Here is a 27,307-nt window from a genome sequence, read left to right as displayed (position 1 = left end):
CGGCCCTGCCGCAGGTGAGAGGAGCAGCGGCTGAGCGGGCTGCGGGCTGCTGCCTGGCACCCATCCGTCCCCGCGGTGCCTGGCTGCGGAGCACGCTGCTGGGAGCCTGGGGCACAATCCCCCCCTCCCTCGGGGCACAGCCCCCCGCTCCGCCTGCGTGCTCTGGGTGTGCTGGGAAACGCCATCCCGTCGCACGGAGCAGCAGCTGCACCCGCTCTTGCTGAAACATGGGATGGCCCGAGAGCCACCCAGGCCGTGGCTGCCCCGCTGAGCAGGGGAGTTGTGTGTCCCCCGCGCTCTCCTTGGCCTCTGACCTTTGCTTCACCTTGGGCCTAGGAGACACCATCTGTTTCACGGCAGCAGTTAAATGTGTGCTCATTGTTGTGGAGCCCACCGCAATGGCAGACAATGGGGGCTCTCATGTCATGCTGGGCTCGTCCTGGCTGCAGGGCCTCCGGTGAGCTGAGGGTTGGGCCCTGGTGCATGCTGTGGCATTGGGCTGTGAGCCCTGGCCCTGCCGCTCTGTGTGGGGAGAGCACCACCCTGATGCCGCCAGCTGCGCAGAACAAAGAGGCAGGCGGGAGGGCCTGGGATGTGTGAGCGCTGCCGTGGGGTTCTGCAGTGAATGAGCAGGGAGTGTTGTGGCTGAGGGACCCCATGTCAACCCTACCTGGTGACATCTGTGGGCTGCGCTTTGCTCTAGGAGTCCTTTTGGTGCTGTTGTACCGCAGGTACAGTGGGAGTTGCTGGTGGCCTCACAGGCTGTTGTGCTGGCTGGTGGTTTAGCACAGCACGATTCTCCCAGGGGTCTGAAATACCCACAGCTGGCACATCCTGGGCTGACAGCAGTTGGGCAGCCCAAGGCCGCTCTGTGTTACTGGGAGAAGGTGCAGATCCACATACAGCCTGCAAAAAATATTCTGGTTTGTAGTCAGCATCCTGAAATCTTTCATGCACCTGCACTGACCTGATGTCCTGCAGCAGGTCCTTCGGGTGACTTGTGGCCTGTGTGTCCCACTGCAGGTGCTGCCCACCGCCAATCAGTCCGTGCAGACGTGCTGCCTGCTCTGCCACCGTGAGCGCAAGGACTGGGGAGGCCCGTCCCACAATGGGCTGGTTTCTCCGGGTGAGAGGCTGCCACCAGACTTTGTGCCAACGCTCGTGCAGAACCTCTTGGGAGAAATGCCGCTGTGGATCTGCCAGAGTTGCCGGAAGAGCGTGGAGGAGGAAGAGCGGCGGGCAGTGCAGGAGCAGGCCCTGGCGGTACGCGGCTGGGGAGCAGTGGTTGGAAGGGCTGGGGCTCCCAGGAGCGTGGCCTTGCAGTGCTGATTGTCCTGTGGGGTGAACTGGGTCTGCGGGCCCCTTGCTCGCTCCAACCTTAGCTCCTCGGGTGTTGCTCAGAAGGGGTAGGGGATGATGCAGAGGCTTGTCTGGCAGCCTGTGCGGTGTTGGAGCTGCCTACCTGGCAGAGCTGGCAGTGCTGCTGCTTTGCCAGCCCTGCCGCACTATGCTTTGTGCTCCTCCTGCACTGGCCCTGTGGCAAGCTGCCCGCTGCCTGGCTCTGTGCTGCCACGCTGGGTCTTGCCAGAGCTGCAGTTGCCAAGGTGAAAGGGGCAGTGCATGGCAGGGCGGATCTTGCCCCTATGCAGAGCTCGAGGGCAAAGCAGTGACTTCCTGTGTGGCTTTGTTTAACCCTGGCCCACGCTGAACACAACTGGAGCAGCACGTGGCCTTTGACATCCACCTGGCTGTTGGCTTGGGCTCTGAAACCCGGCTGGCCATCTGCTGGGTAGAGGCAGTGAGAGGAGCAGGGGCTTGGGGTCAGTGGAGAGGGTCTTGGCCAAAACATCCTGGGGCAAAGGTCTCCTGCCTCACTCCCACCCTGCTCCTACTTCACTCTATGTTTTCCCTGCCAGGTCTCGTTATCCCACACATCCTGCAAGTCGCAGTCTTGTGGGGGTGGTTCCCACTCCTCTTCCTCTTCCACCTCCTCCTCTTCCTCCTCGTGCCACGGGAACTCAGGGGACTGGGACCCCAGCTCTTTCTTGTCTGCTCACAAGCTCTCGGGCCTCTGGAACTCGCAGCATACCAACGGGGTCACACAGGGCAGTCCCCTCGGGGCCCCCCTGCTGCACTAGGTGAGTTGAAGCCAGTCGTGGGGTTGAGCAGAGTTTTCTCACTGGTCTCTGGTTTAGGCTGTATCCTTACAAGCAACTTGACTGGTGGGCAGGGGCAAGCAACAGAGGGCAGCAAAGGCAGAGGGTAACTGGGATGTTGAAGCATTTTCTTGCTTTGCCACGCTGCAGGCAGGGTGGAGTGGAGTGGCTGCAGGCAGAAGTGCTGTGCTGAAGGCTGCAGTGCTTTTCCCACCAGAAATGGCCATGAGACACTCAGCAGTAGCCAGGCCCTAGCTTTGCTTTCCTTGCAGGTGAAAAGCACTCCAGCCTGGCTCTCTCTCCAGAGTGCATCAGCCAGGCTCCTGCCATGGTGGCGGGGCTCAAGGCCTGTCCCTATGGCCATACAACCTCCCCCGCCACTGGCAGTGCTGCCCCAGGCTCGCCTCTGCCTACCTCACTTGACTTCTGCAAGACGCTGCCGAAGCAGTTCAAAAGCATGTGCCGGAGGGCCACCCCACCAGGTGCGTGTACCAGGGGTAGGTCTGGCCTCATCCTCCCAGCCCACTGCCTTCTCTGCCCCTGTGCCTTTTCCCATGTTTTGCCACCTGTGGGGCAGATGAAGCTGCTGAGGCCCATTGTAAGCAGGGATGACTTTTTGCTTTTAACCTGAGTGTCTGGGTGGGGAGGACAGGGTTTGTCACTGTAGAAGAAATCCATGCAGATGTGCTTTCTGTTCAGCTCCCTCTGGAGCAACCCAATCCCCGTGCATTGCCCTCTGGTTGAAGTTTGGTGCTATGGTGCCTTTTGGTACTAGTGGAAACCTGGGGTAAAAGTCTTCTGCCTTTCTCTAAGCTGGCCTAAGCTTGAGCTCAGGGACCCACGTGCATTTGGGCTGTAGGATATCTCTGAATGTGGCCTGTCACTTGACTGTCTCTGCTTCTGCCTGTCTGCAGGTGAAGCCTTCCACTCCTCAGAGCATCATCAGCACTCGGACCTCACTGCTCCTCCCAACAGTCCCACTGGGCTCCCCTCCCAGCCACCAGCGCTGGTTCCCTCCAAGCAGATGCCTGCCCACCCAGGACCCTTCGGCTCCCCTCCACACGTTCCGCTGGGCACCACCCCACAGGCTGCACTCTTCCCTGCACCCAGCGTACAGGTGGCCAGCCCCGAAACCAGCATCTGAGTCCCCTTCCACTGGCACAGTCTCGCACAGCCCAGGGTCGTGTAAGAGCCCTCACCTGCCCCCTGCCAATGTGCCGCTGCTGAAGATGCCACCTCCGCTTTCGGGCTGCACTCATCCCTGCAATGGGCACTGCAGTACTTCACTCATCCCTCCACCTGCCTCCCACCAACTACCCGGGACAAACAGGTGAGTGGATGAGCCCCGCATGTTTCCAACCTCTCCTCCCTGGGTGATACCACCCCTGCCAAGGATGCAATTTCCCCAGTGGAGGGATTGACCACTCTGGAATGGTGGTGCAGAAAGCCTGTGTTTGTGGGCCAGTTCTGCTGCTGTAGACCCCTGGTCTTTAAGGGTTAAGCTCTTTTTCTCCCTACATGTCTTCTCTGTGCGGTTGTCCTTTAGTACTGTGGTGCAGAAGAGACTGCTTGCTTGCTTACTGCTCCTCCAGCTAAAAGACCCAAAGAAACCGCCTGGTCAACCTGCTGTTGGCCAACAGGACCTATGTCAGTGAGACCCATCGGGCAGCTGAGGCACTGGGCAAAGGTTTTCAAGAAGATGAAGCTTGTGGACTGGTGGTTCTGCTCGCCTGCTCCCCTGGCCCTCTTTGGGCTACCTGTGCCTTGGAAGAGAGTATGCTGAGTCGAGGGTGTTGGTTCCTCTCTGCTGATTAGCTCTCCCTGCGGAGGGCCAGACAAGTCTCGAGCTGGAGCTAGAGGAGTGGTGCTGTGGGCCATGCCTGGCTGCCCTGTCCCTGAACTGGGTGGTCTGTGCCTGTGGGAGTCGGGCCTGCCTGCACGTGGGGATGTCTGGCAGCTGCATGCAGTTCCAGTGTTTCTCACCTGTGCTACCTGCCACCCCCAGTGAGTACCGCTCCCTGCCCTGGGATCAGCTCGTGGCCTTGCAGGGGACATTGCTTTCTGGAACTCTGGTGGGCCAGCCTTCTGCCTGCTAGAAGCGCTGGGGGGTGAAGAGTTAGGAATACCTTCTGTCACAGGCTCCTTCTGCATTTTCCTTGCAGAAGGAGGGTGCAGGGGGCTGGGGTTTGTCTTCCCTGCAAATCCTTTTGCTCTGGCACAGGGTGCCTGGGAAGGGTGTTCTTATACACCCAGTGGGATGATTTTGAGCTGCTTTGCTTGCACTCACTTCTCACCATTCTCCTCAGGGACCCATCTTGCAAAGGACACAAGTTCCCGAATGGTACCAGCTGCCATCCGCCGCAGCCGTGTGAGGCAGATGAAGGTCTTGGGGAGGATGAGGACAGCAGCTCAGAGCGCAGTTCCTGCACCTCTTCTTCCACCAACCAGAAAGATGGGAAGTTCTGTGACTGCTGCTACTGTGAGTTCTTCGGCCACAATGCGGTGAGTGAGACCACTCTTCAGTCACCTCTGGTCTTTGTGTTCTGCTCTGTGGTGTAAAGTTGGTGTGTGGAAAGCATGGAAGTGGGAAGGTCTGGCCACAGCTTTTCTCTGCCAGTATGTGTACCCTGTCAGATCGGGAAGATGCTTTAGGCCTCTAATCATCTTTGTAGCTATGTTGGAAAGGAGTTCGGTAAAGGTCGTGCTGGGGACAGGAGTGGTTGGGAAGAGCGATGGGTGACTAGTGTGGGAGCTGGGGCTGCCTGCATGTCACACTGGTTCTGATACCTGCCAAGCTTGACAGCTCTCACCTCCCACAGCCACCAGCCGCTCCCACAAGCCGCAACTATGCTGAGATTCGGGAGAAGCTGCGCTCACGCCTCACCAAAAGGAAAGAGGAGTTGCCACAAAAACTAGGGCACAACAGCAGCTCAGGAGAGCCCGCTGTGGACCACCGCAATGTGGATGAACTGCTGGACTACATCAACAGCACAGAGCCCAAGCCCTTGAACAGTGCCAAGGCTGCCAAGCGGGCACGGCACAAGCAGAAGAAGAAGGTGAGGCTGGGCAAAGGGAAGTGCTGCTCCATGTCCTGCCTGGCTAAGCAAGGTGGGAGAAGTGGGCAAGAGGGAGGTCTGTCCTACTCCTTTTAGAAGATCAGGGCAAGACTGCTCTGATGGGGCTTTGCATTCTCTCACTTCGATCCATTTGGTTTCTTGAGCTTTGTGCCCTTCTCCTGAGTTAGCATCAGTGTCTAATTCTTTGGGAACTTCCCTGCATCTCTGCCCAAAGCATCTTGGGGGGAGGCTAAGCTGCTCTGTTGTGTGTTCTAGCTCTGACAAGCAGTGTGCCTCTGTAGTGGAAAACTGTGCTGTGAAAGCTTGTGCTGTTCACTGGTGCCTCGTGCCCAGAGTGGTGTCATCTGTGCAGTACGGTTGCTTTTGTGGTGCCTGCAGGGGGTGTGTGAACAGTTCAGGCAGTTTGGAGATAGTGGAAGGCTTGGGAAAACCATGCTGAACACTGGCCATTGGTTTGCTGCCTGACTAGGCTGGTGTGTGGCTTGCACACGTCTGCCTGGCCCATCTGATCTTCACTTGTGTTGCAGGAGGAGAAAGCCCAGCTGGAGGCAGAGGCCCAAAAGCGTGCAGAGCGTGCCCCTGCAAACAGCCAGAGCAGGGAGCCAGCTGAGGAGAAGCTGCTGGAGTGGCCAGAGCTGGAGCTGGAGCGTGTGAACAGCTTCCTCAGCAGCCGGCTGCAGGAGATCAAGAACACCATCAAGGACTCCATCCGGGCCAGTTTCAGTGTCTATGACCTCAACCTAGATGTCAATGACTTCCCCAAGAAGGCAGCTGTCTTGGAGCAGAAGAACCTGATCTCCCACCTCAATGGCTCCTCTGACCTGCAGGACATAGACCTGGCCCTTGCCCCGCTCAGCCTGGGCCCCACCAAGAGCCACACACTGCTGCGGGGTGAGCTGAGCCCTCGATGGGGTGATGGGCCAGGGGAGCTGCCGCTGGCCCCGACGGCCACCGAGAACGGTGTGGTGAAGCGCCTCAGCGCCGTGCCCAGCCTGTCCCGCATGATCTGGGTTCAGTCCAAGGCTGCGGACTCTGCTGTGGACTGTGGTGGGCAGAGCCCAGAGCCCAAGGAGGGACCGCAGCCCAAGGGGTCAGAGCCACCAGAGCAGGTGCTGGCAGGGGGTCGGCAGCGAAAGAATAAGCGGCAGAGCGGGCAGGTGAAGAAAGGGGACAGTGCTGTGGTGCTCAGTGGCCAGGCCAGGCTGGAGAACTCTGGTGTGAAGGGGCAGGTGCTGGGAACCAAGCACCCTTCGAAGCCCAGCACTGCAGAGCCACAGCGGGCGGGTGGCTGCACTGAGGTGGAGAGTGGCAAGGGGCAACCCTGGGGCTGTGGCACTGCCAGACCGGAGAAAGAGAGAAGCGGCGATTGGAAAGGTCGGAGGGGAGAGGGCAAAGCTGAGCTGCCAGATCTGGTGCAGCTGCCCACCCCAGCCACTGGGGACCGGCAGCTGCCTCCCCTTGCTGCCCTGGGGGGATCCCCCCAGCCCAAGGGCAAGAGCAGGAAGAACCGCAACAAGGTGGAGAAATCGAATACCTCTATCGGTGAGTGCCTGCAGCTCTGCCCTGCCGAACTCTTGCTGCTGTGGCCCCTTCCCCGGCCCTTGCCCTGCCTGCTGCCAGGTTCCTTCCTGTCCTGCCCTGATGTGTGTGGGGGTCCCATCCCTGGCACTGTCCTGCTGGGAGCAGCTGGGTTTTAGGGGTGTTGCCGTGTTGTGGTAACCTTGTGCTCTGCTTGCCAGATGACGTGTTCCTGCCCAAGGACTTAGATAGTGTAGAGATGGATGAAACTGACCGGGAAGTGGAGTATTTCAAGAGGTGAGACAGCATCTCCTGGCAGGGTGTATGTGAGGTCACCCTGCCTGGGGCTGGGGGCTGAGGTTCTGGGGGGCTCTGTCGCTCACTGGGGCTCCGTTCTCTCCCGGCCAGGTTCTGTCTGGACTCTGCCAAGCAGACGCGGCAGAAGGTGGCCGTGAACTGGACCAACTTCACCCTGAAGAAAACCACTTCCAGCGCAGCGCAGTGAGGTGCGGGCCGCCCCCCCCACCCTCGGCCGCTCCGCTCTCCTCACTGTGCCCCGTCACTCCCTCCCGGGGGCCCCCGGCTCTCCTCTATGGGGTTCCCCGTTACGGGGATCCCGGTGCTCACCTGCCCCGCGGGGCCCCCGGGGGCTCCCCCCGCCTCCTCTTCCCCACCGCGGGGTCACCCCGCCCCAACCGTCCCCTCGCCCTCTCCGCCCGGCTCCCTGCGCCGCGGGGGAAGGCCTGTGCTGGACCCAATAAAGAACTTTTTAATTTTTTATTTTATTTAACCCCAGCCTCTGCTGCTTTGTTTCGCGCCCCGCGGGCGGGGCGGGGCGTACTGTGCTGTACGCGTTCCGCGGATTTGATCTCTGAGGGGATCCGTAGGGTCGCTTCTCCCGCGCGGGAGGAGGCAATGCCGTGTTGCTAGGCGACAGTACGCCCGTTATACGTCACTTCCGGCGTGCCCGTTTTACATCCGGGGCAGCGAGGCTACCGAGTGGTGGCGACGCCATGGAACCGGGCGCGGAGCGGAAGGTGAAGTCCAGGCCGCTAACGGCGAACCCCGGCTCCGCGCCCGCTCCGCTCACCCCACGTCTCCCCACAGAGGCAGCGCGAAGAGATGGCCGACGGATCCGACATGTCGGGAGAGGACGACGAGGACTACGTGCCCTACGTGCCGGTGAAGCAGCGCAAGCAGCAGATGGTAACGGCGTAACGGGGCTCTGGGGGTTGGGCTCAGTACCGGTGCGGCGCCTCTCAGCCCGCGGTTCTTCTCCAGCTGCAGAAGCTGCTGCAGATGCGGCGGAAGGTGGTGTCGGAGGAGGAGCAGCGGGACAGCGGCAGCGAGCAGCGCGGGGATGAGGATGACATCCCCCTGGGGCCGCAGTCCAACATCAGCCTCTTGGACCAGCACCAGCACCTCAAGGAGAAGGCAGAGGGTAGGGCCGGTGTGGGGAGGGGCTCTGCTGGGAGCTGTGGGCACTCTCACTTTTTTCCTACCTCTCCTCAGCCCGGAAGGAGTCAGCCAAAGAGAAGCAGCTGAAGGAGGAGGAGAAGATCCTGGAGAGCGTGGCAGAGGGCCGAGGTGAGCGCTGGCACCCCTGTGTCCTATAGAGCTGTTGGACAGCAGTACAGCCTGGGACTGGAGAAGAAAATCACAGTGAGGATCCTCAGTTAGCAGTCAGCTGCCTGACTTTGCTGGGACTGTGCAGTTGCAGGCCCCAGGCTCCAACAGGTTGTCCAGAAGTGCTGCCCCAGCTCACCTTGCTCTGCTGTCTGTGGGCATGGAGACTGAGAGCTCTCACTGATTTTATTGGCTTTGTTTTTGCAGCACTGATGTCAGTGAAGGAGATGGCGAAGGGCATTACATATGATGATCCAATTAAAACCAGGTATGTTTTGCAACGTGGGGGTTGTTTTTCTCAAAATATCACTTCCTTACAGCTGGCAACAGCTAGAGGCCATACAGACTGGTAGGAAGAGAACTGCTCTGTGGTCTCTGGGTTATACTTGCTTGGCTTATTGACTACGTACTACTCTTTGTAAATTGAAAGACTGATGAGTCACTTTGGATGTTATTTTCCATGCAGTAAGATTTATGTATGCATTTATGTAAAATTTAAAGGCTTGAGCTGAGTCTTCAGACCTTGAGGGTCCTTGAGACAAAGAGAATGAGAGAGGGAGAGCCCAGGATGTTCAAGGAGGTATCATGGAAATAATGAAAATGGGTCTAAATGATGTTGGCATGTTTTACCCATTATCCATAGGCTGCTGTTATCTGTTGTATTGAGGCTCCTTACTTGGACTCTGGGGAGATCTTTGTTGTGTACGACTGGCTTGGGTGTTCTGAGATGCTCTTGAAGCTCCTTGAGGTCACCTGTTTTCCTTTGTGGAATTTCAGAGCCCATCAGGGAGTTCTTGTCATCCTTTGTTGGGTCAGCTGGCTCTCTCTAGGACAGTCTGCACTCTGAACTTCTTCTGTTGCTTTCTCAGCTGGAGAGCACCTCGTTACATCCTGGCCATGTCAGAGGCTCGGCATGATCGCGTGCGCAAGAAGTACCACATCCTTGTCGAGGGAGAAGGCATCCCTCCTCCCATCAAGAGCTTCAAGGAGATGAAGTTTCCAGCAGGTGGGATTGGGGGCAGCATTTTCTGGGGAGACTCGTGTCCAGCAGTGAGCAAAGCTGTTTGATCTTTAATACTCTGTTAGCAGGGTCCCAGCTTAAATTCACAACAGGGATTGTATCAGCTGGCTGCTGACCGGAGGGTCATTCCTCACTGATCAGAGGGCTGTGGCTGAAAAATGAGTTAGGGGGAAAGCAGGTTTGAATATGCATGTCCCATGTTTTCTAACAGCTATCCTGAGGGGCTTGAAGAAAAAAGGAATCCAGCAGCCAACGCCTATACAGATTCAAGGCATCCCCACAATGTGAGTGCTTTGTTCGTGTCCCAGGTTAGGCGGTGTTTTGCTGCTTCCAGCCCACCTAGCAGCACCAACTGCATGCTCTCTTCTAGCTCTGTTCACCCTGCTCAGATCTGGAGCTTTGTCCTCTCCTGTAACACTCTTGCTCACCATTGGCCTGTTTCTCTGATAGCCTCTCAGGAAGGGATATGATTGGCATTGCCTTCACTGGCTCTGGGAAGACTCTGGTGTTCACTCTTCCAGTTATCATGTTCTGCCTGGAGCAAGAGAAGAGATTGCCATTCTCTAAGCGAGAGGGACCCTATGGACTCATCATCTGTCCCTCTGTGAGTTCTTGGGGCGCATGGAGCATGGGAGAAAGCTCACTGATGTTCAGTGACAGTTTCAGGTGCTCCCTGTGTGGGGAATTAAGGTGTTTTTTTTCCTTTGCAGCGAGAGCTGGCCCGGCAGACCCACGGCATCATTGAGTACTACTGTCGCCTGCTGCAGGAGGACAGCCTGCCCCCGCTGCGCTGTGCCCTCTGCATTGGGGGAATGTCTGTTAAGGAGCAGATGGAGACGATCAAACAGTAAGACCTTGTGGGGAGCGTCCTGTGGGGCTGAAGCTGGGCTCTTTTTATTTCTAGCAGGGGACTGAGGGGTGGCATACTAGCTGGATAGCTTTGGGGAGGTGTAGGGGTGAAGGTTGATGTGCCAGCTGGCACGTAAGCTCTGTAAGCCCTTCTGTATATGTTTCTGCATGGGAAGAAATCTAAGTGCCTGACTGTGCCTTCTCTCATCACACAGTGGTGTGCATATGATGGTGGCAACCCCTGGCCGCCTCATGGACCTGCTGCAGAAAAAGATGGTGAGTCTGGACATCTGCCGCTACTTGGCCTTGGATGAGGCTGACAGGATGATTGATATGGGCTTTGAGGGAGACATCCGCACCATCTTCTCCTACTTTAAGGTATTGGGCTGAGAAGATGTGAGCACTGTTTAGCTCAGTCCCTGCACCCACCTTTGGATGAGCACTAAATCCTTGCCTGTGCTTTGCTCCCTGTGCAGGGCCAGCGACAGACCCTTCTCTTCAGTGCAACAATGCCTAAAAAGATCCAGAACTTTGCTAAGAGTGCCCTGGTGAAGCCTATCACCATTAATGTTGGGCGAGCAGGTGCTGCCAGCCTGGATGTTGTGCAGGTGAGGTACTTGGGAGCTCCCCCCACGCCATGTATGGGTGGCCTACATAGTTTGTGAGAGCAGACAGTACCTCCCCCACGAGAACAGATGTGGTTGGTCCTCCTTCCCAGCGGGTCGTGGGATACCATGCAGTGCTGGTTTCTCTGCTGTCTGCTTGAACTTTCTCTGTGCTTCTTCCTAGGAAGTGGAGTATGTGAAAGAGGAGGCCAAGATGGTGTATCTCCTTGAGTGCCTGCAAAAGACCCCACCACCTGTGAGTAAATATGCTTTAGCTGCTCCTGCAGTACATCTGGGGGCAGCACTGCAGCTCTGCAGCACAGCTGTAGAGGATGCAGCTGCCAGGCTCTGCTCTGTACTGGGGTTGGTGAAGGAAGGAACTGTGTTCTGTGTATATACAAGTCTTGGGCACAAAACTGTTGTGGCCTCTGTTCAGCAAGAGGAAGTGGGTTTCTCTGGGGATTGTGCTCTTTGTCAGCACACAAAAAAGCCACTCTTACATGATATGTGTGTTGTGGCAGGTGCTGATCTTTGCAGAGAAGAAGGCAGATGTTGATGCGATCCACGAGTATCTTCTACTCAAGGGTGTGGAAGCTGTGGCCATCCATGGAGGCAAAGGTCTGTGAGGGTGCTGTGGAGGTGTGGTCCTGTCTGATCCCACTCCTTCCAGCACGGTGTATGAGCATGGGAGGTCCCAGCAAATAGCTGTTTGTCACTGTGTGAGGATGGACTGGGGCAGTGTCAGGACCTCTGGTAGGGAGTGCAGCTTTACTTACTCTCACAGCAGATGTAAGCATCGTGCAGCTAGCTCCCTACAGGACCTGTGAGTCCCTCTGCTGCTTAATCTCAGGAAAGGATGTGTAGGTTTTCACACAGGAGAGGCTTAGGCTTTGTAATGCTCAGCTTTAAGGCTGTAGTGGTTGCTGCAAGAGGTAGGACTGGGAGCTCTGACCCTACTCATCTTCTGTGTTGGATGTTTACAGATCAGGAGGAGCGGACAAAAGCCATTGAGGCCTTCCGAGATGGAAAGAAGGATGTTCTGGTTGCCACTGATGTCGCTTCTAAGGGCCTGGACTTCCCTGCCATCCAGCATGTCATCAACTACGACATGCCAGAGGAGATTGAGAACTACGGTGGGAAATGGGGCCAGCAGAGGCACTGAGGGAGAGTAGCTGGGTGGCCGCAGGCCAGGAGGGCTGTGCACCCATCTTTGTGGTCACTGGGACAGAGATGTCATGTTGCATTTGTCCAGGCCTGATCCTGTCTGTTTCTTTGCAGTTCACCGTATTGGCCGTACGGGTCGCTCAGGCAACACTGGTATTGCCACCACCTTCATCAACAAAGCCTGTGGTGAGAAACTGTGGGATGGAGGGAGCCTGTGGGGTGGGCTGCAGCTGTGCGATGCAGCTGGACAAAGAGCTGCTGCTGCTTGGATGTGGGTGGTGTTCCCATGCAAGCAGGGAAAAGTGATTATGGTTCGCAGAGAGGAGGTGGTGATATGGGGCGTTGTCACCACTTGGATGCTGGCCTCAGGGCCCTGCACATCATTCTTTGCCATTCTTGTGTTGGGCTTCTGCTAGGATTATATCTGATTTGCATCTCTGTCCTCAGATGAGTCGGTGCTCATGGACTTGAAGGCTCTGCTCCTGGAGGCGAAGCAGAAGGTGCCCCCTGTGCTCCAGGTGCTGCACTGTGGGGATGAGACCATGCTGGACATTGGAGGTGAGGAACCCTGTGCTGGGATGGGGAACTTCTGTGGGAGTCTTAGAGTAACATGGGCTGCAGACAGGGTCCCAGCTCCCATCGCTTCAGGCTCATGGGGTGGCTCCTGTCTCCCTACCTGCTGGGTGCCTGCTTTGTCACCTGGCTTGGCACACAGCTCAGCCTGATCTCCTTCTTCCCATTGCAGGTGAGCGGGGCTGTGCCTTCTGTGGTGGCCTGGGCCATCGCATCACTGACTGTCCTAAGCTGGAGGCGATGCAGACCAAGCAAGTCAGCAACATTGGCCGCAAGGACTACCTAGCCCACAGCTCTATGGACTTCTAGCCTGGGGACTGTGCTGTTCAGTACTCCCCTGCACAGACCAGGAGAGGAGGTTGGATGCTTCTTTTTGACCTGGGGTTCACATTCCAAAGCACAGACCAACCTCGTACCAGAAGATTCTTCTGCACTTCTGTGACCTGTTTTTTGGGACTTCAGCAGCTCAGCCTTCCTGAGCTCCTGCCCTAGATGGAAATGCGTGGAGCTGTGCTGCAGCAGCTCGATACATCAGTGTCACACTGCTGTGCAGTGCTGGGCAGACAGGGAGTGGTGGGGGAAACTCTAGGTGGGGTGACTGGTTTGTGGCTGGTGGGCTGCTGCCCATGCCTAGGGACTTCTATCCAGCCCCTCTAAAGCCTCACAATCTCCTTCCTCTCACCTTGATCTGTGCATCGTCAGCTGTTCCTGTTAACACCAGTGGTGCTCTGGTGCAGCCAGGGCTAAGCCAAGCGCGCCGTGCTTATGTCAGGTTGTCCCCTGAGAGCTGCCTGTACTCTCGCAGTATGCGTTCTGCCCCGCTGCAAGGGGTGGGCGGATGGACACCTCCTGTGGCCCAGCCTTTGCCTCTCATCCCACACACCAAAAAGGGGAAGTGTCAGAGAGAAGGAAGTCTGCCCCATGCAGTTGCTTTGGCTGAAGCAGTCACATTTCTGTGCTGCCAGCAGCCCAAGCCCCAGAGCCCTGTGTTGGCTGCTGGGGCAGCGCTGGGCCCATGGAGAGACCAGTGAAGGATGGCATCCTCTATGTACAGCACTGCAAATTTGGAAAGGTAAAGGGCAGAGGGTGGATTTGTGGCTGGATATAGGGTTTGTACTGCTGGCATGCTGCTTGGTCCGGGCCTGAGCCCCCCACCATCTGGGAAGGGAGTGAGCAGAGCTGGACCCCTTTAGGCTCCAGCTTTAGTGGTGGTGCTCTCCCACAGCTGAGGGGACCCATCTGTGTGCGCAGTAGTTTGTGGTCACTCCTATGGGCAGTGACCTTGCCTGGTCATTGTGTGATGTGCAATGAAACAATAAAGGTGTGTTACTGAGGCACAGCTCTGTGTGTGCACAAGCAGGGGCAGCAGGTGGGTTGCTGGGTTGAACCTGGCCCTGGGGCAGTGCTGTGGGAGAAGCAATGACTGTGTGCTTGGATCTGTGGGTACATCATGGGTGACATCATGGCAGCCCCTGGAGCTGCGTGTTCACAGATTGCCTCCTGCTAGCTTTCTCACGGCACAGAGTGCTCTGTGCTCACTGTGTGCAGGGCTACCCATGGTGTGCTAACAGAACTGCTCCCACCTCGGTACTCCGCAAGAGCCAAGTCCTAGAGCTGAAGCATGCAGCCCCCATGTGCGTGGGGCTGGTGCTCTGCCATGTGGGAGGCTGATGGGTATTTTGGGCGCTCTACCACATCTGTTTTCCAGGGCGGAGGCTCTGCTGTGCACTTGAGGTAAGTGGGGGCTTGCAGCCCCTCCATCTCGTGATGGGCTGGGGAGGGTCGGGTGCTGCAGAGCCTCCCCTGGGAGGAAGTAGGTTGCAAGCTGCAGGGCCTGGCTGTGTGCAGCAGATGCGAGCTGCCAGCAGGAGCACAGCAGCTCAAAATGGCTTTCATTTGCATGGCGGTCCAGCATCAGAACAGCTTTCTCTGCCCTGTTGCAGTGCGCAGCCTTATAGGCAGAGACTCCTGTGCGCCCTTTCCCAAGCCACGTGGACGTGGCAGACAGCTCCCTGCTGTCACTGTTTTCCCCATATCCATACCCTTCCTCCATTCCAGCGGACCTGGAGGAAGATGCGAGCACAGCTCTTTGCTGCCAGCCCCTTTGGTGTGGCCCGTATGGAGAAGTTTGATGCACGGGATGACGGCACAGTGCCTGACACCTCCCTGAGGCGCTGCACCCGCCGTGTCATCCGCCTGTCTGACTGTGTCTCCGTTGGCCCCATGGGCACTGAGAACTGCCCCAAAGCCACTGCCGCCTTCTACCTCACCACTACGGAGAAGAACTACGTGCTGGCAGCTGACCAGCGGGATGAGTGGATCGAGCAGCTCTGCCAGCTGGCCTTTCAGGTACGCCCAGCATTCTCCAGCTGCTCCAGGCAAGGAGGATGAGGGTGCTGGGGGGGGCCATATTCACCTCCCTCTGTTCCAGGTCAAAAAAGAAGCAGCACAGAGTAGCAGCACTGGGCTGCAGCCCATCCCTATGGAGGAGAACTGCCTCTACTCCTCGTGGCAGGATTGTACGTGCTGCAGTGGGGCCGGAGGTGGGGGGAGGCTTTCCACTGGGTGTGCAGCAGCACTGACCTCACTCTGCTCCCACAGTGACGGAGTTCCCAGTGCTGGTGCTGAGGACGGAGGCAGCCACCCGCTGCAAGCTGCACGGGCACTACGTGCTGGCAGCCCTGCCCCAGAGCCTGACACTGAAGGATGCGCAGTCCCAGCAGCCCCTGCTCACCTGGCCCTACCCGTTCCTCCGCAAATTCGGCCAAGATCAGGTAGGTGCACCCTCCCCGGGCCTCCACCTGCCTGTGGCAGGTGTCAGCCCCTCACCCTGCCCTCTTGTCCCAGCAGAACATCTTTTCCTTCGAGGCTGGCCGCCGCAGCGACTCAGGCGAGGGCACCTTCACCTTCAGCACCCCGCGAGCTCCAGAGCTGTGCCGGGCTGTGGCCACCGCTATCGCCTGTCAGCAGCAGGGCCGGGAGAGCCCCCAGCCCCAACTGTCAGCCCAAGGCCTCAGTACCCAACCCTGGGGGGCAGAGGCTGAAGACCCCCAGCACAGCCCAACACTGGGGCGGGCACAGTCGGGCTCATACTCGGCCTCGCATCCATCACCCAACCTTCTCCGCTTCCCCGCTGTGGAGCCGGAGGCTGCTGGTCCTATATTGTATGCCTCCATTGCACGGGGCCAGCAGCCCCACTTCACGCCGTGCCCTGGCAAGCCGCTCCCCGAGCATCTCTATGAGAACATCTTCACGGCCCAGCCTCGGCCTCTGGCGGAGGAAGAGGAAGAGGAGGAGGAAGGGCGCTGGGAGCTGGGCTGTCGCCAGGCCCCCGAAGGCCACAGCAGCGAGGCCACCGTCTCCTACCCCGCCCGCAGCGCCCCCCAGCCCCACAGACAGCGCTGGGGGCCGGGAGGAAGCGGAGGAGACGCGGAGGAACGCTCCCGGCCGAAGCCTCAGCGCACCCTCCGGGCCAAACTGGTGCGGCTGCTGAGCCGGGACGGCCCCGGCGCGCGGGACTGGTCGTGAGCGGGAATAAAGGCCGTGCACCGTCCGACCCCGGCACCGCACTCGGCCGCCAGAGGGCGCCGTAACACCCTCCGCCATTGGTGTAATCGAGCGGCGGCTCCGCCCCGCCCCGCTCCGGTCCTCTATAAGCTCGCGCCGGTCGGGGAAGGGGGCGGTGCCCGTGTTCGAGTCCCCCAGCCGCCTGCTCTGCTCGCGCGTTGCGGCGCGATTCGCTCGGCCCCGCATCGCCGGGCAACCTTGCCCTGCCGCGGGTGGGTGAGTGCGGGCGGGACCGCGGCGTGTGGGGAGGAGCGGGACCAAGCCTGAGTCCTGGATCTGGGGGGGAAGGCGATTGCTTGGGTCAGGGGGAAAAAGGAGGCTGCGTGGGCGGGTGGGGCTGGCTGGGCAGGGGCCCCCGTGGGGCAAGGCTGGAGCGGGGCTCGGGGCGTGGCTGTGTTCCGCGGGACTCGGTGACCCCGCGGGACGTGGCTCTGCCCATCCTTTGATAGAGGGCACAACCTCCGCTGGAGAGGGCTTCTATCTCGCCCCCCCTCTCGAGCAGACCCGGCCCGGTGCTGCCGGAGCCCTCGGAGCGGGGAGCCCTGCCGGGGCTGCGCGGCCGCTCCGTGCTGGGGAATGTCTGACACGCAGCCTGCGCCCAGCGAGCGGGGAGCAGCGGGTGTCAGCTTACACGCCTTATATAGCCCGGGCCGGGCTGGGGGAACGGGGGCACTCCGTGTTCCGGCCTCGCAGCTTCTCTGCCCCGTTGGGGCACGGGGAGATGTCACAGAGCCGGGCCTTTGCTCGCCACGTAGGGCTCAGGAGGTCCTGGCGGTTCCCTTTAGACAAGGTACAGACGCGTGCCCTGCTCCTGGGCCGTCTGACAGCTGTCAGTGTGAGCACGGGGCATCCATCCCTCCTGCCCAGAACCCTGCGGAGATGGGCTCACACCCAGGTACAGCTGCTCGACCAGCTGCTGCTGTTACTGCAGCCCAGCTGCTGTGCCAGGCGGCTCCGGTGGTAGTGTGCTGCTGTGCTGCTCACCAGGCAAAACGCCTCTGGCTGCCATCCCTCCGTGCTGCTGCCTTTCTGCAGCCTGGAACAGCTTCTGGCAGCTCGAGGTTCTGTAACAGTGCTGCAAGGCAGAACCCATCCCGAGTTTGGGATGGTTGAGTCTCGCTCTGTGCATTACTCTGGCCCCTCGGCTCCAGTGCCCCTTAGGAGATGCTGATGGATGTGGGGTGCGTCCCTAACCACGCTGTGGGATGGTCAGGGTGGAGCTCCTGCTGACAGTGTGACCTGTCTCCTCCTGCCCAATCCTGCTGGGCCCCCTCCTCGCCTGCTCCCCACGTCGTGCCCATGCAGCATGATGTCAGGATCACACCCTCTTCCATTTTGCAGAGATGGGCGAAATGGAGTCCTATAAGGTGATGCTGAACGGGCCGGCGCCTTGGGGTTCCGGCTGCAGGGAGGGAAGGACTTCAGCATGCCGCTCTCCATCTCCAGGGTAAGAGCCGCCGAGAGCTGGTATCACCCTCCCTCCTCCTGTACATGGGTGGGAAGCTGCAGCTGTGTCCGAGCAGCTGAGGCAGAGCTGTACGGGGAATGTGAGTAAGCTGGGCCTTGGAGCACTGGTTCTCATTCTGCTCAGCTCCCTTAGAGCCACCCAGCCCCTTATCAGCTCTGGTTTGGCCAGGGGGAATGTGTGCTGGGGGTGTTCCGGGCAGGGAACTGCAGCAGCGATGTGAAATGCTGCGCAGGCTCCTCAGTGTCACGGTGCGGTGGGAGGCGGTGGGAGGCAGGGGGGCCTCTTCCGGAGCCAGCCCTGTGCGGGGGCAGCTCTCTGTGTGCGTGAACTGTGGGACCGGCCTGGTCTGCACTGCAATACCAGGCTCAGTGCCTCGGGGCCAGCTTTGTGCAGGCTCTCTGCCTGAGACTGCACTCCCACTGGTCCTGGGACAGGTCCCATCCATAAAACCAGCCCGCTTCTGAAGCAGGGATGTGCACAAAATGTGCTGCCAGCTGCTTACATCTGGGGCGCCCAGTGGGAGCTTTTCGTGTGATGCTTACCCAGGTCGAAGCTGTCTCTTGGGTTTGTGTGGCTCCCCGTCCTTGGGTGGCCTGCACCACGGGTGCTTGCAGCAGCTCCAGCTGCAGAATTGCCTTATAAGCCTTGGAATGTGTCTGCACCGCCCGTGCTGCTGACGCTGGGGCAGCTGGCACAGGGCTGTGGCTCTGAGCACAGCACTGGGCACAGCGTGGGGCCTGTCCCCTGCACTGTGTGCCCATCCCAGGTCACGGGTCTCTGCAACACCCACCCCAGGGGCACCGTGCAAGGCCGGAGTCACCCACGCCGCTGCCCTGGAGCCGACCAATCTTTGCAAGGAACAGAGACGGCTTCAGCAAGTTTATTCTCTAAAAAATGTTTCTCTTGGCTGCAAGCCAGGGCTTAACAAAGGGTCTGATCAGAGCCTCCGAGAGCCCAGGGCTGGGGCCTCATGGAGCAGCAGCGACGTGCGTGCAGGCAGCCCCACTGCAGGGCCTGGGGAGATGCTGCCGGCAGGGCAGGGCTCTACAGGGTCCCAGCACCTTGGCTGCCCAGTGCCAAGGAGGATGCTCCCTTGCGCCTGCCTGCCACCTCGCTGGTTGACTTGGAGCCCTGGATAGAGGCATCCAGCCGAGGTGGCACTCCGAGGTGTGAGGACAAAGGCCCAGCTGGGCGGAGAGGCAAGGAAGGAAGCTGTGACTGGTGGGGCTGGGCAGGAGCCTCAGCCCATGGTGCAGGAAACGGGAAGGCTGGAGCAGCTCCTGGCTGGAATCTGTTGAGCTGGCACCTGCCGAAGGGCTTTCCTGGTGAGCTTGGGTGCGGCAGCGTGACACAGCCTGCCATACTCCCCCCTGCCCAGGCAGCCGTGTGAAAACCTCTCCCAGCTCCTACTGCTGCCTTAAACCCATGCTGCTTCCCAGCCCCAGGTGCAGCAAGCTGGGGCTTGCAGGAGTGGCCGGGAGCCGGCCAGAGCTGCTTGCTGCCTCCGGCATCCTTCTGTGCCAGGTGGTGCCAGAGGTACTGCAGGGGATGCTGAGTCCCTCTGGGAATGGGAGTGGAGCCGGGGTACGTGGTGCTGTGCTCAGGGCGGGCTGGGCTCTGCGCATGGGGCCGTGATGCTCAGTGGCAGGGATTTTCCAGCCCTCTGACAGTGCTGGGAATCTGGCTCGCTCCTTTTATGTTCATGTTGAACAGGGCTTGAGGAAATACTTGGTCTGAATCCAAACGCCTCGAGTTGTTCTGTGCTGGAGGAGCAGGAATGGCTGCGGCCTGCCCACGTCTGTCTGTCTGAGTGTCTGTCTGTCGATACCTGAGAGCTGTGTTCAGTGGTGCAGGGGCCAGGGCCCTGCTCATCTCCAACAGAAATGGGGGTGTCCGGGGGTGGTCCAGGCATATCCCAGCCCCATTGCTGGGCTGGATGAAGGAAACAGACAAGGCAGGAGCACAACATAGCTGGAAGATACAGGGGGCTCTCCCCGCCCCTGTGAAGGCTGGGAGCATGCCTGTGGTTTGCAGCCCATGGGGTGAGCTGTGGGCTGCATGACGGGCCCTGACTCACCCTGCTCGCTTCCTGCCCCAGGACCTTGGGGCCGGCTCCACGACCTCCTGCTGCAGCTGAGCCAGCACAGCTTCTGCTGCTGGGCATCGCCTCAGAACGCCTGGGCTGTCCCTGGGCCACCTGTAGGGATGGTGCTGGTGCTGTCCCTGCGGTGCTGGCACGTCTCCCAGCAGTGTTGTGCTGCAGCTTGGTGCCTGGGGCAGGGCTCAGCTGCTACAAGGAAAGAGAGGCTCTCTGGGATAACAAACTGGGGAACACATGGAGCTCCGGGGTTCTCTGCATCGGGCCCAGTGTGTTCGGGCTGTAGTGGCACTGTGCTGCGAGAGCTGCCAGTAATGGGGTTAGGAGCTGCTTAGGGTGTGCCCAGTGGCCCTCTCTGTGGCTCTCAGGGGCACAAGAGCATCACTCCATTTACTGCTGGTTTCCCTGACACTCTTTGTCCTGCAGCTGACTCCAGGTGGAAAGGCTGCCCAGGCCGGTGTGGGAGTGGGCGACTGGGTGCTGTACATCGACGGGGAGAGCACCAGCGCCATGACGCACATCGAGGCCCAGAACAGGATCCGTGCCTGTGGTGACAGACTCTGCCTCACCCTGAGCAGGTAGGATGTGTGGATCCTGAAAACTTACGGTGCTGGTGCAGCTGGAACAAAGCTGTGGCCCTGTACCCATCGCCTCCCTCAGCCCAATGGCCCTGCTGCCATGGGGCAGCATCACACATCTCCCACAGCCCTGGCTGGATGGGGCTCATCCCATCTGCGGCAATCCCGGCTTTAAGCCATCACCTCTGACCGCGGGTTAGTGCTGCCTGGTTACAGTTCCTTGGTGTCAGCATGCCAGCCATGATGAATGCTGGGCACGTGCAGCATCTGCCTCACTGTGTCCTCTCTTGCAGAGCCCAGAACCACCTGGGGAAGCCGCAGAAGGTAGGTGTTGCTCCAGCACTGCTGGCAGCTGCTCAGCCCTGGGCTGGGGGTGGGGAAGTCTCTGAGCTTACCCAGAGAAACGGACTTTGCTCCTGGGGCCCAAGGGCTTCTTGGGGACCGGGATGTGTATGGAAGGCTCGCAAATTCCCCGCATGTACAGCAGCTGCAGCACAGCCTTTGGGCCCCATGTTCGCTAGCGCTGGAGCTCACTCTTGCATGGGGAGGCAGGGCTGGGGCCAGTGGCTCCTAGACAGAAGCCACTTGCATGCTTTCTGCTTTGTGCCTTGGGATGGTTGTGAGCAGCATGAGTGCATGCAGAGCCCCACCACGGGGCACTTACTAATCCTCAGGCTGAGTTTGCAGTCTGGTGTCCCTGGGCTGGATGCCCTGCAGAGAGGGGACCTGACTGGCAGAGCCGCACATGATGTCAATGTCCATGTGTCACTGCAAGGCTCTGCGGGCAAGAATGGGTCCAGCATTCCCAACCTGGCTGCCTGCCGTGCTGCCTGGCCCAGGGCTGTCCCTTGCATGCTGCTTGACGTATGAGCCCGTGTCTGTGTGTTTTGTCTCGCTCAGGACTCACTCCCCTGCTCTGAGCCCCTGAAATATAACTTCGCTCCCAGCACCGCCCTCAACAAAACAGCTCGGCCCTTCGGGGCCGGCTCGCCTCCGAACCCACGGCCCGGGCTGGTGACGAAACCCGTGACGTACGTGCCCCTGGCGCCCGCCTGCACCCCCCAGCACAATGGGTATGTTGCTGTCCATCCTGCTCTCCAAGAATACCAGGGAACCCGCTGCCCGGCCCCGCTGCACCTTGCATGCCAGGCATCCGTGGGTGGGAATGGGCAGTGGTTCCCGTGCTGAGGTGCTGAGACTGAACAACAGGACTGCCACACGTGGGGACACACACACATGCCTCTTCCTTGCTCGGGGCTGTGTCCTCCTGCACTGGCCTTTGGAAAGCCCTGGAGGGCATGGCACAACAGCTGGAGCAGGATGCTCACTGCTATCTCTGCCAGCCCTGTGACAAGGGGCAGGAAGGCTGTGGTTGCAATCAGCAGCACCAGCCCAGGGCCACGACACAATGCTGCCGAGACATGCTGGGCGAAGGGAAGCCACAGAGCCATGCACAGTGCTGCCCATGCCAGCCCTGAGCCCTGTATGGAGGCTCCAGTTTGCACATTGTGTGCTCTGCTGCTGTGTGCCCAGCCTGCTGCCGCTCCTGCCCACAGGACCCTGGAGCTGGTCAGTGGGGGACATGGCCCTGGCTGTTCTCTGCACCCAGGCCTGTTTTGGTGGGGCTGAGGATGGCATGATCAGGTCTGTTGCTCCTACAGCCCATTGTGCTCTCAGCCCTGGGTGAGATGGGCACGTGTCGCAGGGGCAGGGAGAGTGGTACAGGCTGTAGCTGAGCTCTGGAAACTTCTTGGGTTCTGTGGGTCTAATTTCACTTTCCTTCTCTTTCTTTCTTTTCTCCCTTTCTCTTTCCCTCTCTCCTACAGGTGCAGAGCCTTGACAAGTCAGTAAGCCTTTTGCCTGCTCTCTCTAGCCTTCCTGCATGCCTCTTGCCCTGTTAGTGGCCCGGTGGTGCCCTGTTCTCTGGGCAGGGTTAGTTAGCCCAGGGGTTCAGCGTCCCCAGGCTGACAGCTCCTTGCTGCAAGCTGTCCTTAGCCTGAAGTGTAAGTGCTGCCTGGTGCTGCTGACTGCGAGGGCGTCAGGGTGTCCTTACACCAGGTCCCTCTCCAGCACAAGAAAGGCTGTGCTATGCACCCTTCTGTCAGCATCATTGGTGCTTATCGGGCACCATGCAGCTCACCTGCGTGTGATTTGGATCTTGGCTTATCCTTGCCCCATTCTCTCTCCTCCTGGCCTTTAGGGCTGGGTTCAAACTGCAGAGATGGGAAATCTGTCCTGAGAAGACATCCTTAATGGCCCCTTCCTTTGCTGATGGTGTGGGGTGGGGAAGGCAATGTGTGATGTGTAAATATGTGCTGTTGTGCTACTGCTGTGAGCTTGAAGAGATGTGGGATGGCCCCAGGGGGGATGCTGTGGGGATCCCTATGGGTCTGTGGGGCAGTGGTGTGTGCCGGTCCCTGTGCCATCAGGCAGGGGCAGGACGGTGCTGGCTGAGCGCCTGCCCCTGTTGCTCACAGGAAACCACAGGAGCACCCCAGTTCCCCCAAATATGACCCCAGCAAGTTGCATCTGATCGAGGACTCTGAGGACTGGCAGCCCCGCAACACCAGCACCCAGTCCCGCTCCTTCCTCAAACTGGCCCAGCTGACGGGCACAGACAGCTGTAAGTCCCTGCGGGTCTGGGGCTGCCTGCGGGTTCCTGGAGTCAACCTGGCTGCTGGGTGAGGTGATGGCACTGTGACTGCAGTGGCCCTGTGTGTGGCATGGGCCGTGCGGGGGCACACGGTGGTGCTCGGGGTGCTGGTGTGGGGGAAGAAGGGAGGGGTGCCCAGTTCTCATCCCTTCGCACTGTGTGGGGCCGTGCTGCCACTGACTGACTCTGTCTCCTCCTTTCTCCCTGCTGCACTCAGTTGAGGACCACGAGGACGAGCTGGTTAGGAAGCCCAGGTAAGGGGCGGCACAGGGTGTACCACGGCTCTCGGCTATGGTGCTGCGGGGATGGGGCTCAACCCCCCCCACTGTTGGCCTCACACTCATGGCTGGTGGCGAGTGCAGCTCCTGTCCTCTGCTGTCCTGTCCTGTCACCTCCTGCTCCCTTTCCCTCTCTGTCCTTTCACTTTCTCTAGAGCTGAGATATTCATGGAGCTGCAACACCCACACTGCTCTTGCCTCTGTGATGGGCACCGCCAGCACTGGGCTGCAGCTGTGTCCGTCCTGTTATGAGGGTCCTGCCTGGGCACTGTGCTGCTGCTGTCCCCAGGCTGGCATCCCCAGCAGGACCCTGGGCACTACTGGCACTGGGGAGGCCGAGCTGCAGACGCAGTGGGTTGATGGGGCCTGCTGGCACTGGTGTGGACTGACTGCTGCTGTTGGGAGGTACTGGGCTTTATTGGGCCTTTGGTACAAGGTGCTGTGACTGTGGTGTGGGGCTGGAGGGGAGCTGGACTGGTGTGAATGCTGCTGTGTCATTATGGGGCTGGAGATGAGCCATGGGAGATGGTCCATGCTGTGTGCTGGTTATTTACCCTTGCGTCGCCATTTTCTCGCCGCCACAGGGGTCCCCGTGTGTCATTTTGGGGTACAGAGGAGGAGTGGTGAGTGCTGGTCTGTTACAGGGGTTCGTGTGGGTTCTGCCCCATGCTGGCAGCTGGGCAGGGCCAGGTCCACGGTGCCTGCTGAGCGCCTACCCCTGTCGCTCACAGGCAGTCCATGCACCCCCCTGGCACCCCCGCGTGTGACCCGGGCAAGCTGCGGCTGATGGAGGACGCTGAGGACTGGCAGCCCCGCACCGGCACCTCCCAGTCCCGCTCCTTCCGCAAACTGGCCCGGCTGACGGGCACTGATGGCCGTAAGTCTCTGTCGCTGCCTGGAGCTGCCTGCTGTTGTGGGTCGAGGTGGCACCGGGCTGTGCCCGTGGTGGCCCCACGTTATCCCTGTGTTTGGTGCAGGCTGTGTGGGGCTGTGGGAGCCCCGAGTGTGCTGTGGGCCGTGTGTGGGCACGCGGTGGTGCCCGGGGTGCTGGTGTGGGGGAAGCAGAGAGGGGTGCCCGGTCCTCATCTTTGTGCTGTGTGGGGCCGTGCTGCCGCCGACTGACTCTGTCTCCTCCTTTCTTCCCACTGCACTCAGTTGAGGACCATGAGGATGAGCTGGTTAGGAAGCCCAGGTAAGGAGCAGGCAGCTCCTGTCCTCTGCTGTCCTGTCTGTCACCTCCTGCTCCCTGTCTCTCTCTGTGCTTTCTCTCTCTCTTGAGCTGAGGTGGTCACAGAGCACTGTGCTCACCACCTCTGTGCTGAACCACAGCAGTAGCCATCTCATTTTGATGGCCCTTCCCCAGGCACTGCAGTGCCTCTGTCACCAGCCAGTGTGCCCCGATGCTGGGCTGTCCCTGGCAGGACCCCGGGGACTGCTGGTGCTGGAGAGGTTGAACTGTACCACAGCATCCCAGACACAGCACGTTGGTGGGGTCTGGTGGCATTGGCAGAGACTGGCTGGGGATGTTGGGAGGTGTGCAGCAGTACTGGAAGCTCAGTACCACAAAGTACCATGGGGCTTTGCGGTGGCTTTTATGGGGCAAGCATTGCCGGCATTGTTGTTGGGCTCAGAGGTCGGTGGGGCTGAGCATAAGCTGTAGGAAATGCCACGTGCCAGAGATTTACCATTGTGCCGCCATTTTCTTGCACTGCAGAGATGCCCGCGCGTCCTTCTGTGGTACAGAGGAGCAGCGGTGAGTGTTGGGCTGTGGCTGGGGTTGGTGTGTGTTGGGCACACAGGCAGTGCTGCTCCATGCTGGCAGCTGAGCAGGGCCAGGGTCAGGTCAGTGCCAGCTGAGTGCCTGCCTGTCACTCGCAGGCAGCCCCCACCCCACGTGGAGCCCCCCAGCACCCCTGCGTGTGACCCAGGCAAGCTGCGGCTGATAGAGGATGCTGAGGACTGGCAGCCCCGCACTGGCACCTCCCAGTCCCGCTCCTTCCGCAAACTGGCCCGGCTGACGGGCACTGATGGCCGCTGTAAGTCCCTGCGGGTCTGGGTCTGCATGGAGCTGCTTGCGGTTGCGGGTTGAGTTGATTCCAGGCTGTGGCTGTGATGGCCCCATGTTATCCCTGCATGCAGTGTGGGTCCGTGGAAGCCCTGAGTGTGCCATGGGCCGTGTGTGGACTTAGAATGGTGCCTGGGGTGCTGGTGTGGGGGAAGCAGGGAGGGGTGCCTGGTCCTCGTCCCTTTGTGCTGTGTGGGGCCATGCAGCCGCCGACTGATTCTATCTCTTCCTTTCTCCCTTCTGCACTCAGTTGAGGACCGCGAGGACGAGCTGGTTAGGAAGCCCAGGTAAGGAGCAGGCAGCTCCTGTCCTCTGCTGACCTGTCCTGTCACCTCCTGCTCTTTGTCTCTCTCTGTCCTTTCCCTCTTTCTAGAGCTGAGGCAGTTACTCATTGTGACAGTCCTGCCTGGGCATCACATTGGTACTGTCCCCTGCTGCTGTGCCCTGATGCTGGACTGTCCCCGGTCTGGGTGTCCCTGGCAGGACCCTGGGCATTTCTGGCATCAGGGAGGCTGCACTGCACCATGGCATCCCAGACACAGTGGCTTACTGGGATCTGGTGGCACTGGCAAAGCCAGGGCAGCACTGGGACCTCATGCAAGGGAGCCTGTGGGGCTTTGTGGCGGCTGATTCAGTCCAAGTGCTGCCAGCATCTTTACTGGGATCAGGCTTCCGTGGAGCTGGGGGTCAGCTCTGCAGAGTTCTCCACATAGCATGCCAGTGATTTACCATTTTGCCACCATTTCCTTGCACCATAGGGATGCCCGCGGGTCGTTCTGTGGTACAGAGGAGCAGTGGTGAGTGCTGGGCTGTGGCAGGGGTTGGCACATGCTGGGCCCTTGGGCAGTGCTGCCCTATGCCACTGGGTGGGCAGTGCAGGGCCAGGTCTGTGCCAGCTGAGCTCCTGCCCCTGTCACTCACAGGCAGCCCCCACCCCACGTGGAGCCCCCCACAACTCCCGCGTGTGACCCGGGCAAGTTGCGTCTGTTTGAGGATGCTGAGGACTGGCAGCCCCGCACCGGCACCTCCCAGTCCCGCTCCTTCCGCAAACTGGCCCGGCTGACGGGCACTGATGGCCGTAAGTCCCTTTGGGTGTCCAGAGATGGCTCTGGCTGTGGGTTGAGGAGGCAGCTGGTTGTGGCTGTGGTAGCCCCTTCTTGTTCCTGTGTTTGCCATTTGTGGGCTGTGGTGGTGCCTGGGGCATTGGTTTTGGGGTTGAGAGGGAGTGTGTGCCCGGTCCTCATTCCTTTGTGCTGTGCGGGGCCGTGCTGCCACGGACTGACTCTTTCTCCTCCTTTCTCCCTGCTGTGCTCAGTGGAAGATGTGTTTGTTAAGAATCCCAGGTAAGGGAGTGTGAGGTGCAGCATGAGCTCTGGGCTGCATGTCCTGGGCCGGGCTGTGGGCACTGCTGGCACTAAGCTGGGGCAGTTGAGCTGTACTCTTGGGATGAGCAGGAGTGTGGTGGCACTGGCAGACCTCGCTGTGGGTGTCGGAAGGCACTGGGCAGCGCTGTAATAGAGTGCTGAAACCCACGGGCCAGACAGAGCTGCTGCATGCTGCTGGTTGCTCTGTGGGGCTGGGCTGTGTGAGGAAAGGAGCAGGGACTGTGGGGGAAGTCTGTATCCCTCTGAGCTGGGACAGCATCTGAGTGCTCCTGCTGGGGGCAGCTCTTCTGCCTTTCCCTTCTGCAAACCCTCCTGCTTTGGATCAGTGAGTGAGTGCTGGAGCTGGGCAGCTGCCTGGGATGCTGCTGTTGTCACCAGGGGCTGGGGATAAGGCACAGGGAACACTATCCAAGTGCCAGAGATTCATCATTGTGCTGCCATTTTGTCACTGCAGCAGGGATGCCCGTGGGTCATTCAGTGGTACAGAGGAGCAGTGGTGAGTGCTGGGCCGTGGCAGTAGTCAGCGTGGGCCGGGGGCCTTGGCCATGGCTGCCCCATGCTGGCAGCTGGACGAGGCCAGGTCCACGTTGGTGCCAGCTGAGCTCCTGCCCCTGTCACTCACAGGC

General features: G+C 59.8%; 4 protein-coding genes across 8 annotated transcripts in view; all 4 read left to right on the top strand.

The window, feature by feature from the left end:
- Window positions 1-2,005: 2,005 nt before the first annotated feature.
- On the top strand, window positions 2,006-3,834 carry LOC109370013 (protein FAM193B-like). The gene is made up of 4 exons (XM_031555705.1): window positions 2,006-2,138; window positions 2,429-2,638; window positions 3,071-3,486; window positions 3,703-3,834. The coding sequence occupies exons 2-4, from the start codon at window positions 2,513-2,515 to the stop codon at window positions 3,809-3,811; spliced, it is 651 nt and encodes a 216-aa protein (XP_031411565.1). The 5' UTR covers window positions 2,006-2,138; window positions 2,429-2,512; the 3' UTR covers window positions 3,812-3,834.
- Window positions 3,835-4,000: 166 nt separating this feature from the next.
- DDX41 (DEAD-box helicase 41) lies at window positions 4,001-13,594 on the top strand. 3 transcript variants are annotated; one of them, XM_019620426.2, is made up of 17 exons: window positions 7,234-7,257; window positions 7,859-7,957; window positions 8,033-8,192; window positions 8,264-8,338; window positions 8,585-8,645; window positions 9,247-9,383; window positions 9,610-9,682; window positions 9,849-10,002; window positions 10,109-10,245; window positions 10,463-10,625; window positions 10,724-10,855; window positions 11,037-11,108; window positions 11,374-11,470; window positions 11,836-11,985; window positions 12,131-12,202; window positions 12,464-12,574; window positions 12,762-13,593. In XM_019620426.2, the coding sequence occupies exons 2-17, from the start codon at window positions 7,874-7,876 to the stop codon at window positions 12,896-12,898; spliced, it is 1,815 nt and encodes a 604-aa protein (XP_019475971.1). In that variant the 5' UTR covers window positions 7,234-7,257; window positions 7,859-7,873; the 3' UTR covers window positions 12,899-13,593. The 3 variants fall into 3 exon arrangements, with proteins under 3 accessions (XP_031411564.1, XP_019475971.1, XP_003210383.2); XM_003210335.4 differs by lacking the exon at window positions 7,234-7,257 and adding an exon at window positions 7,669-7,788 and having other exon boundaries at window positions 12,762-13,594; XM_031555704.1 differs by lacking the exons at window positions 8,033-8,192; window positions 8,264-8,338; window positions 8,585-8,645; ... (10 more) ...; window positions 12,464-12,574; window positions 12,762-13,593 and adding exons at window positions 4,001-4,160; window positions 4,463-4,658; window positions 4,976-5,212; window positions 5,761-6,775; window positions 6,973-7,048 and having other exon boundaries at window positions 7,160-7,257; window positions 7,859-7,944.
- On the top strand, window positions 13,523-16,368 carry DOK3 (docking protein 3). 3 transcript variants are annotated; one of them, XM_010718987.3, is made up of 5 exons: window positions 13,523-13,661; window positions 14,648-14,938; window positions 15,021-15,108; window positions 15,191-15,363; window positions 15,458-16,368. In XM_010718987.3, the coding sequence occupies exons 1-5, from the start codon at window positions 13,605-13,607 to the stop codon at window positions 16,115-16,117; spliced, it is 1,269 nt and encodes a 422-aa protein (XP_010717289.1). In that variant the 5' UTR covers window positions 13,523-13,604; the 3' UTR covers window positions 16,118-16,368. The 3 variants fall into 3 exon arrangements, with proteins under 3 accessions (XP_010717289.1, XP_003210382.1, XP_010717288.1); XM_003210334.4 differs by having other exon boundaries at window positions 15,440-16,368; XM_010718986.3 differs by having other exon boundaries at window positions 15,437-16,368.
- Window positions 16,369-17,499: 1,131 nt separating this feature from the next.
- PDLIM7 (PDZ and LIM domain 7) overlaps window positions 17,500-27,307 on the top strand; it is a 14,828-nt gene continuing 5,020 nt past the window's right edge. Inside the window, 15 exon segments of the mRNA XM_031555703.1 lie at window positions 17,500-17,548; window positions 17,551-17,603; window positions 20,149-20,300; window positions 20,594-20,624; window positions 21,201-21,373; window positions 22,778-22,923; window positions 23,171-23,207; window positions 23,816-23,854; window positions 23,963-24,108; window positions 24,387-24,423; window positions 24,946-24,984; window positions 25,110-25,267; window positions 25,547-25,583; window positions 26,055-26,093; window positions 26,220-26,374. Of these exon segments, the coding sequence (XP_031411563.1) occupies window positions 17,500-17,548; window positions 17,551-17,603; window positions 20,149-20,300; window positions 20,594-20,624; window positions 21,201-21,373; window positions 22,778-22,923; window positions 23,171-23,207; window positions 23,816-23,854; window positions 23,963-24,108; window positions 24,387-24,423; window positions 24,946-24,984; window positions 25,110-25,267; window positions 25,547-25,583; window positions 26,055-26,093; window positions 26,220-26,374 (1,291 nt within the window).

This window comes from Meleagris gallopavo, chromosome 15 (genome assembly GCF_000146605.3).
Source record: "Meleagris gallopavo isolate NT-WF06-2002-E0010 breed Aviagen turkey brand Nicholas breeding stock chromosome 15, Turkey_5.1, whole genome shotgun sequence".
NCBI lineage: Eukaryota > Metazoa > Chordata > Aves > Galliformes > Phasianidae > Meleagris > Meleagris gallopavo.
Note: the sequence above shows the minus strand (reverse complement) of the source record. Positions and strands in the feature narration are given on the sequence as shown.

What these genes read in the sequence shown, in the direction of transcription:
- DOK3 (XM_010718986.3), top strand. Translation starts at nt 13,605, where the DNA reads ATGGAGAGACCAGTGAAGGATGGCATCCTCTATGTACAGCACTGCAAA. An exon ending in AGCACTGCAAATTTGGAAAG is followed by an intron (nt 13,662 to 14,647) that starts GTAAAGGGCAGA and finishes CCTCCATTCCAG; the next exon opens with CGGACCTGGAGGAAGATGCG. An exon ending in CTACTCCTCGTGGCAGGATT is followed by an intron (nt 15,109 to 15,190) that starts GTACGTGCTGCA and finishes CTGCTCCCACAG; the next exon opens with TGACGGAGTTCCCAGTGCTG.
- LOC109370013 (XM_031555705.1), top strand. Translation starts at nt 2,513, where the DNA reads ATGGCCATACAACCTCCCCCGCCACTGGCAGTGCTGCCCCAGGCTCGC. An exon ending in CCGGAGGGCCACCCCACCAG is followed by an intron (nt 2,639 to 3,070) that starts GTGCGTGTACCA and finishes GCCTGTCTGCAG; the next exon opens with GTGAAGCCTTCCACTCCTCA. An exon ending in CAACTACCCGGGACAAACAG is followed by an intron (nt 3,487 to 3,702) that starts GTGAGTGGATGA and finishes GTTGTCCTTTAG; the next exon opens with TACTGTGGTGCAGAAGAGAC.
- DDX41 (XM_003210335.4), top strand. Translation starts at nt 7,765, where the DNA reads ATGGAACCGGGCGCGGAGCGGAAG. An exon ending in CCTCAAGGAGAAGGCAGAGG is followed by an intron (nt 8,193 to 8,263) that starts GTAGGGCCGGTG and finishes ACCTCTCCTCAG; the next exon opens with CCCGGAAGGAGTCAGCCAAA. An exon ending in GACTCATCATCTGTCCCTCT is followed by an intron (nt 10,003 to 10,108) that starts GTGAGTTCTTGG and finishes TTTCCTTTGCAG; the next exon opens with CGAGAGCTGGCCCGGCAGAC.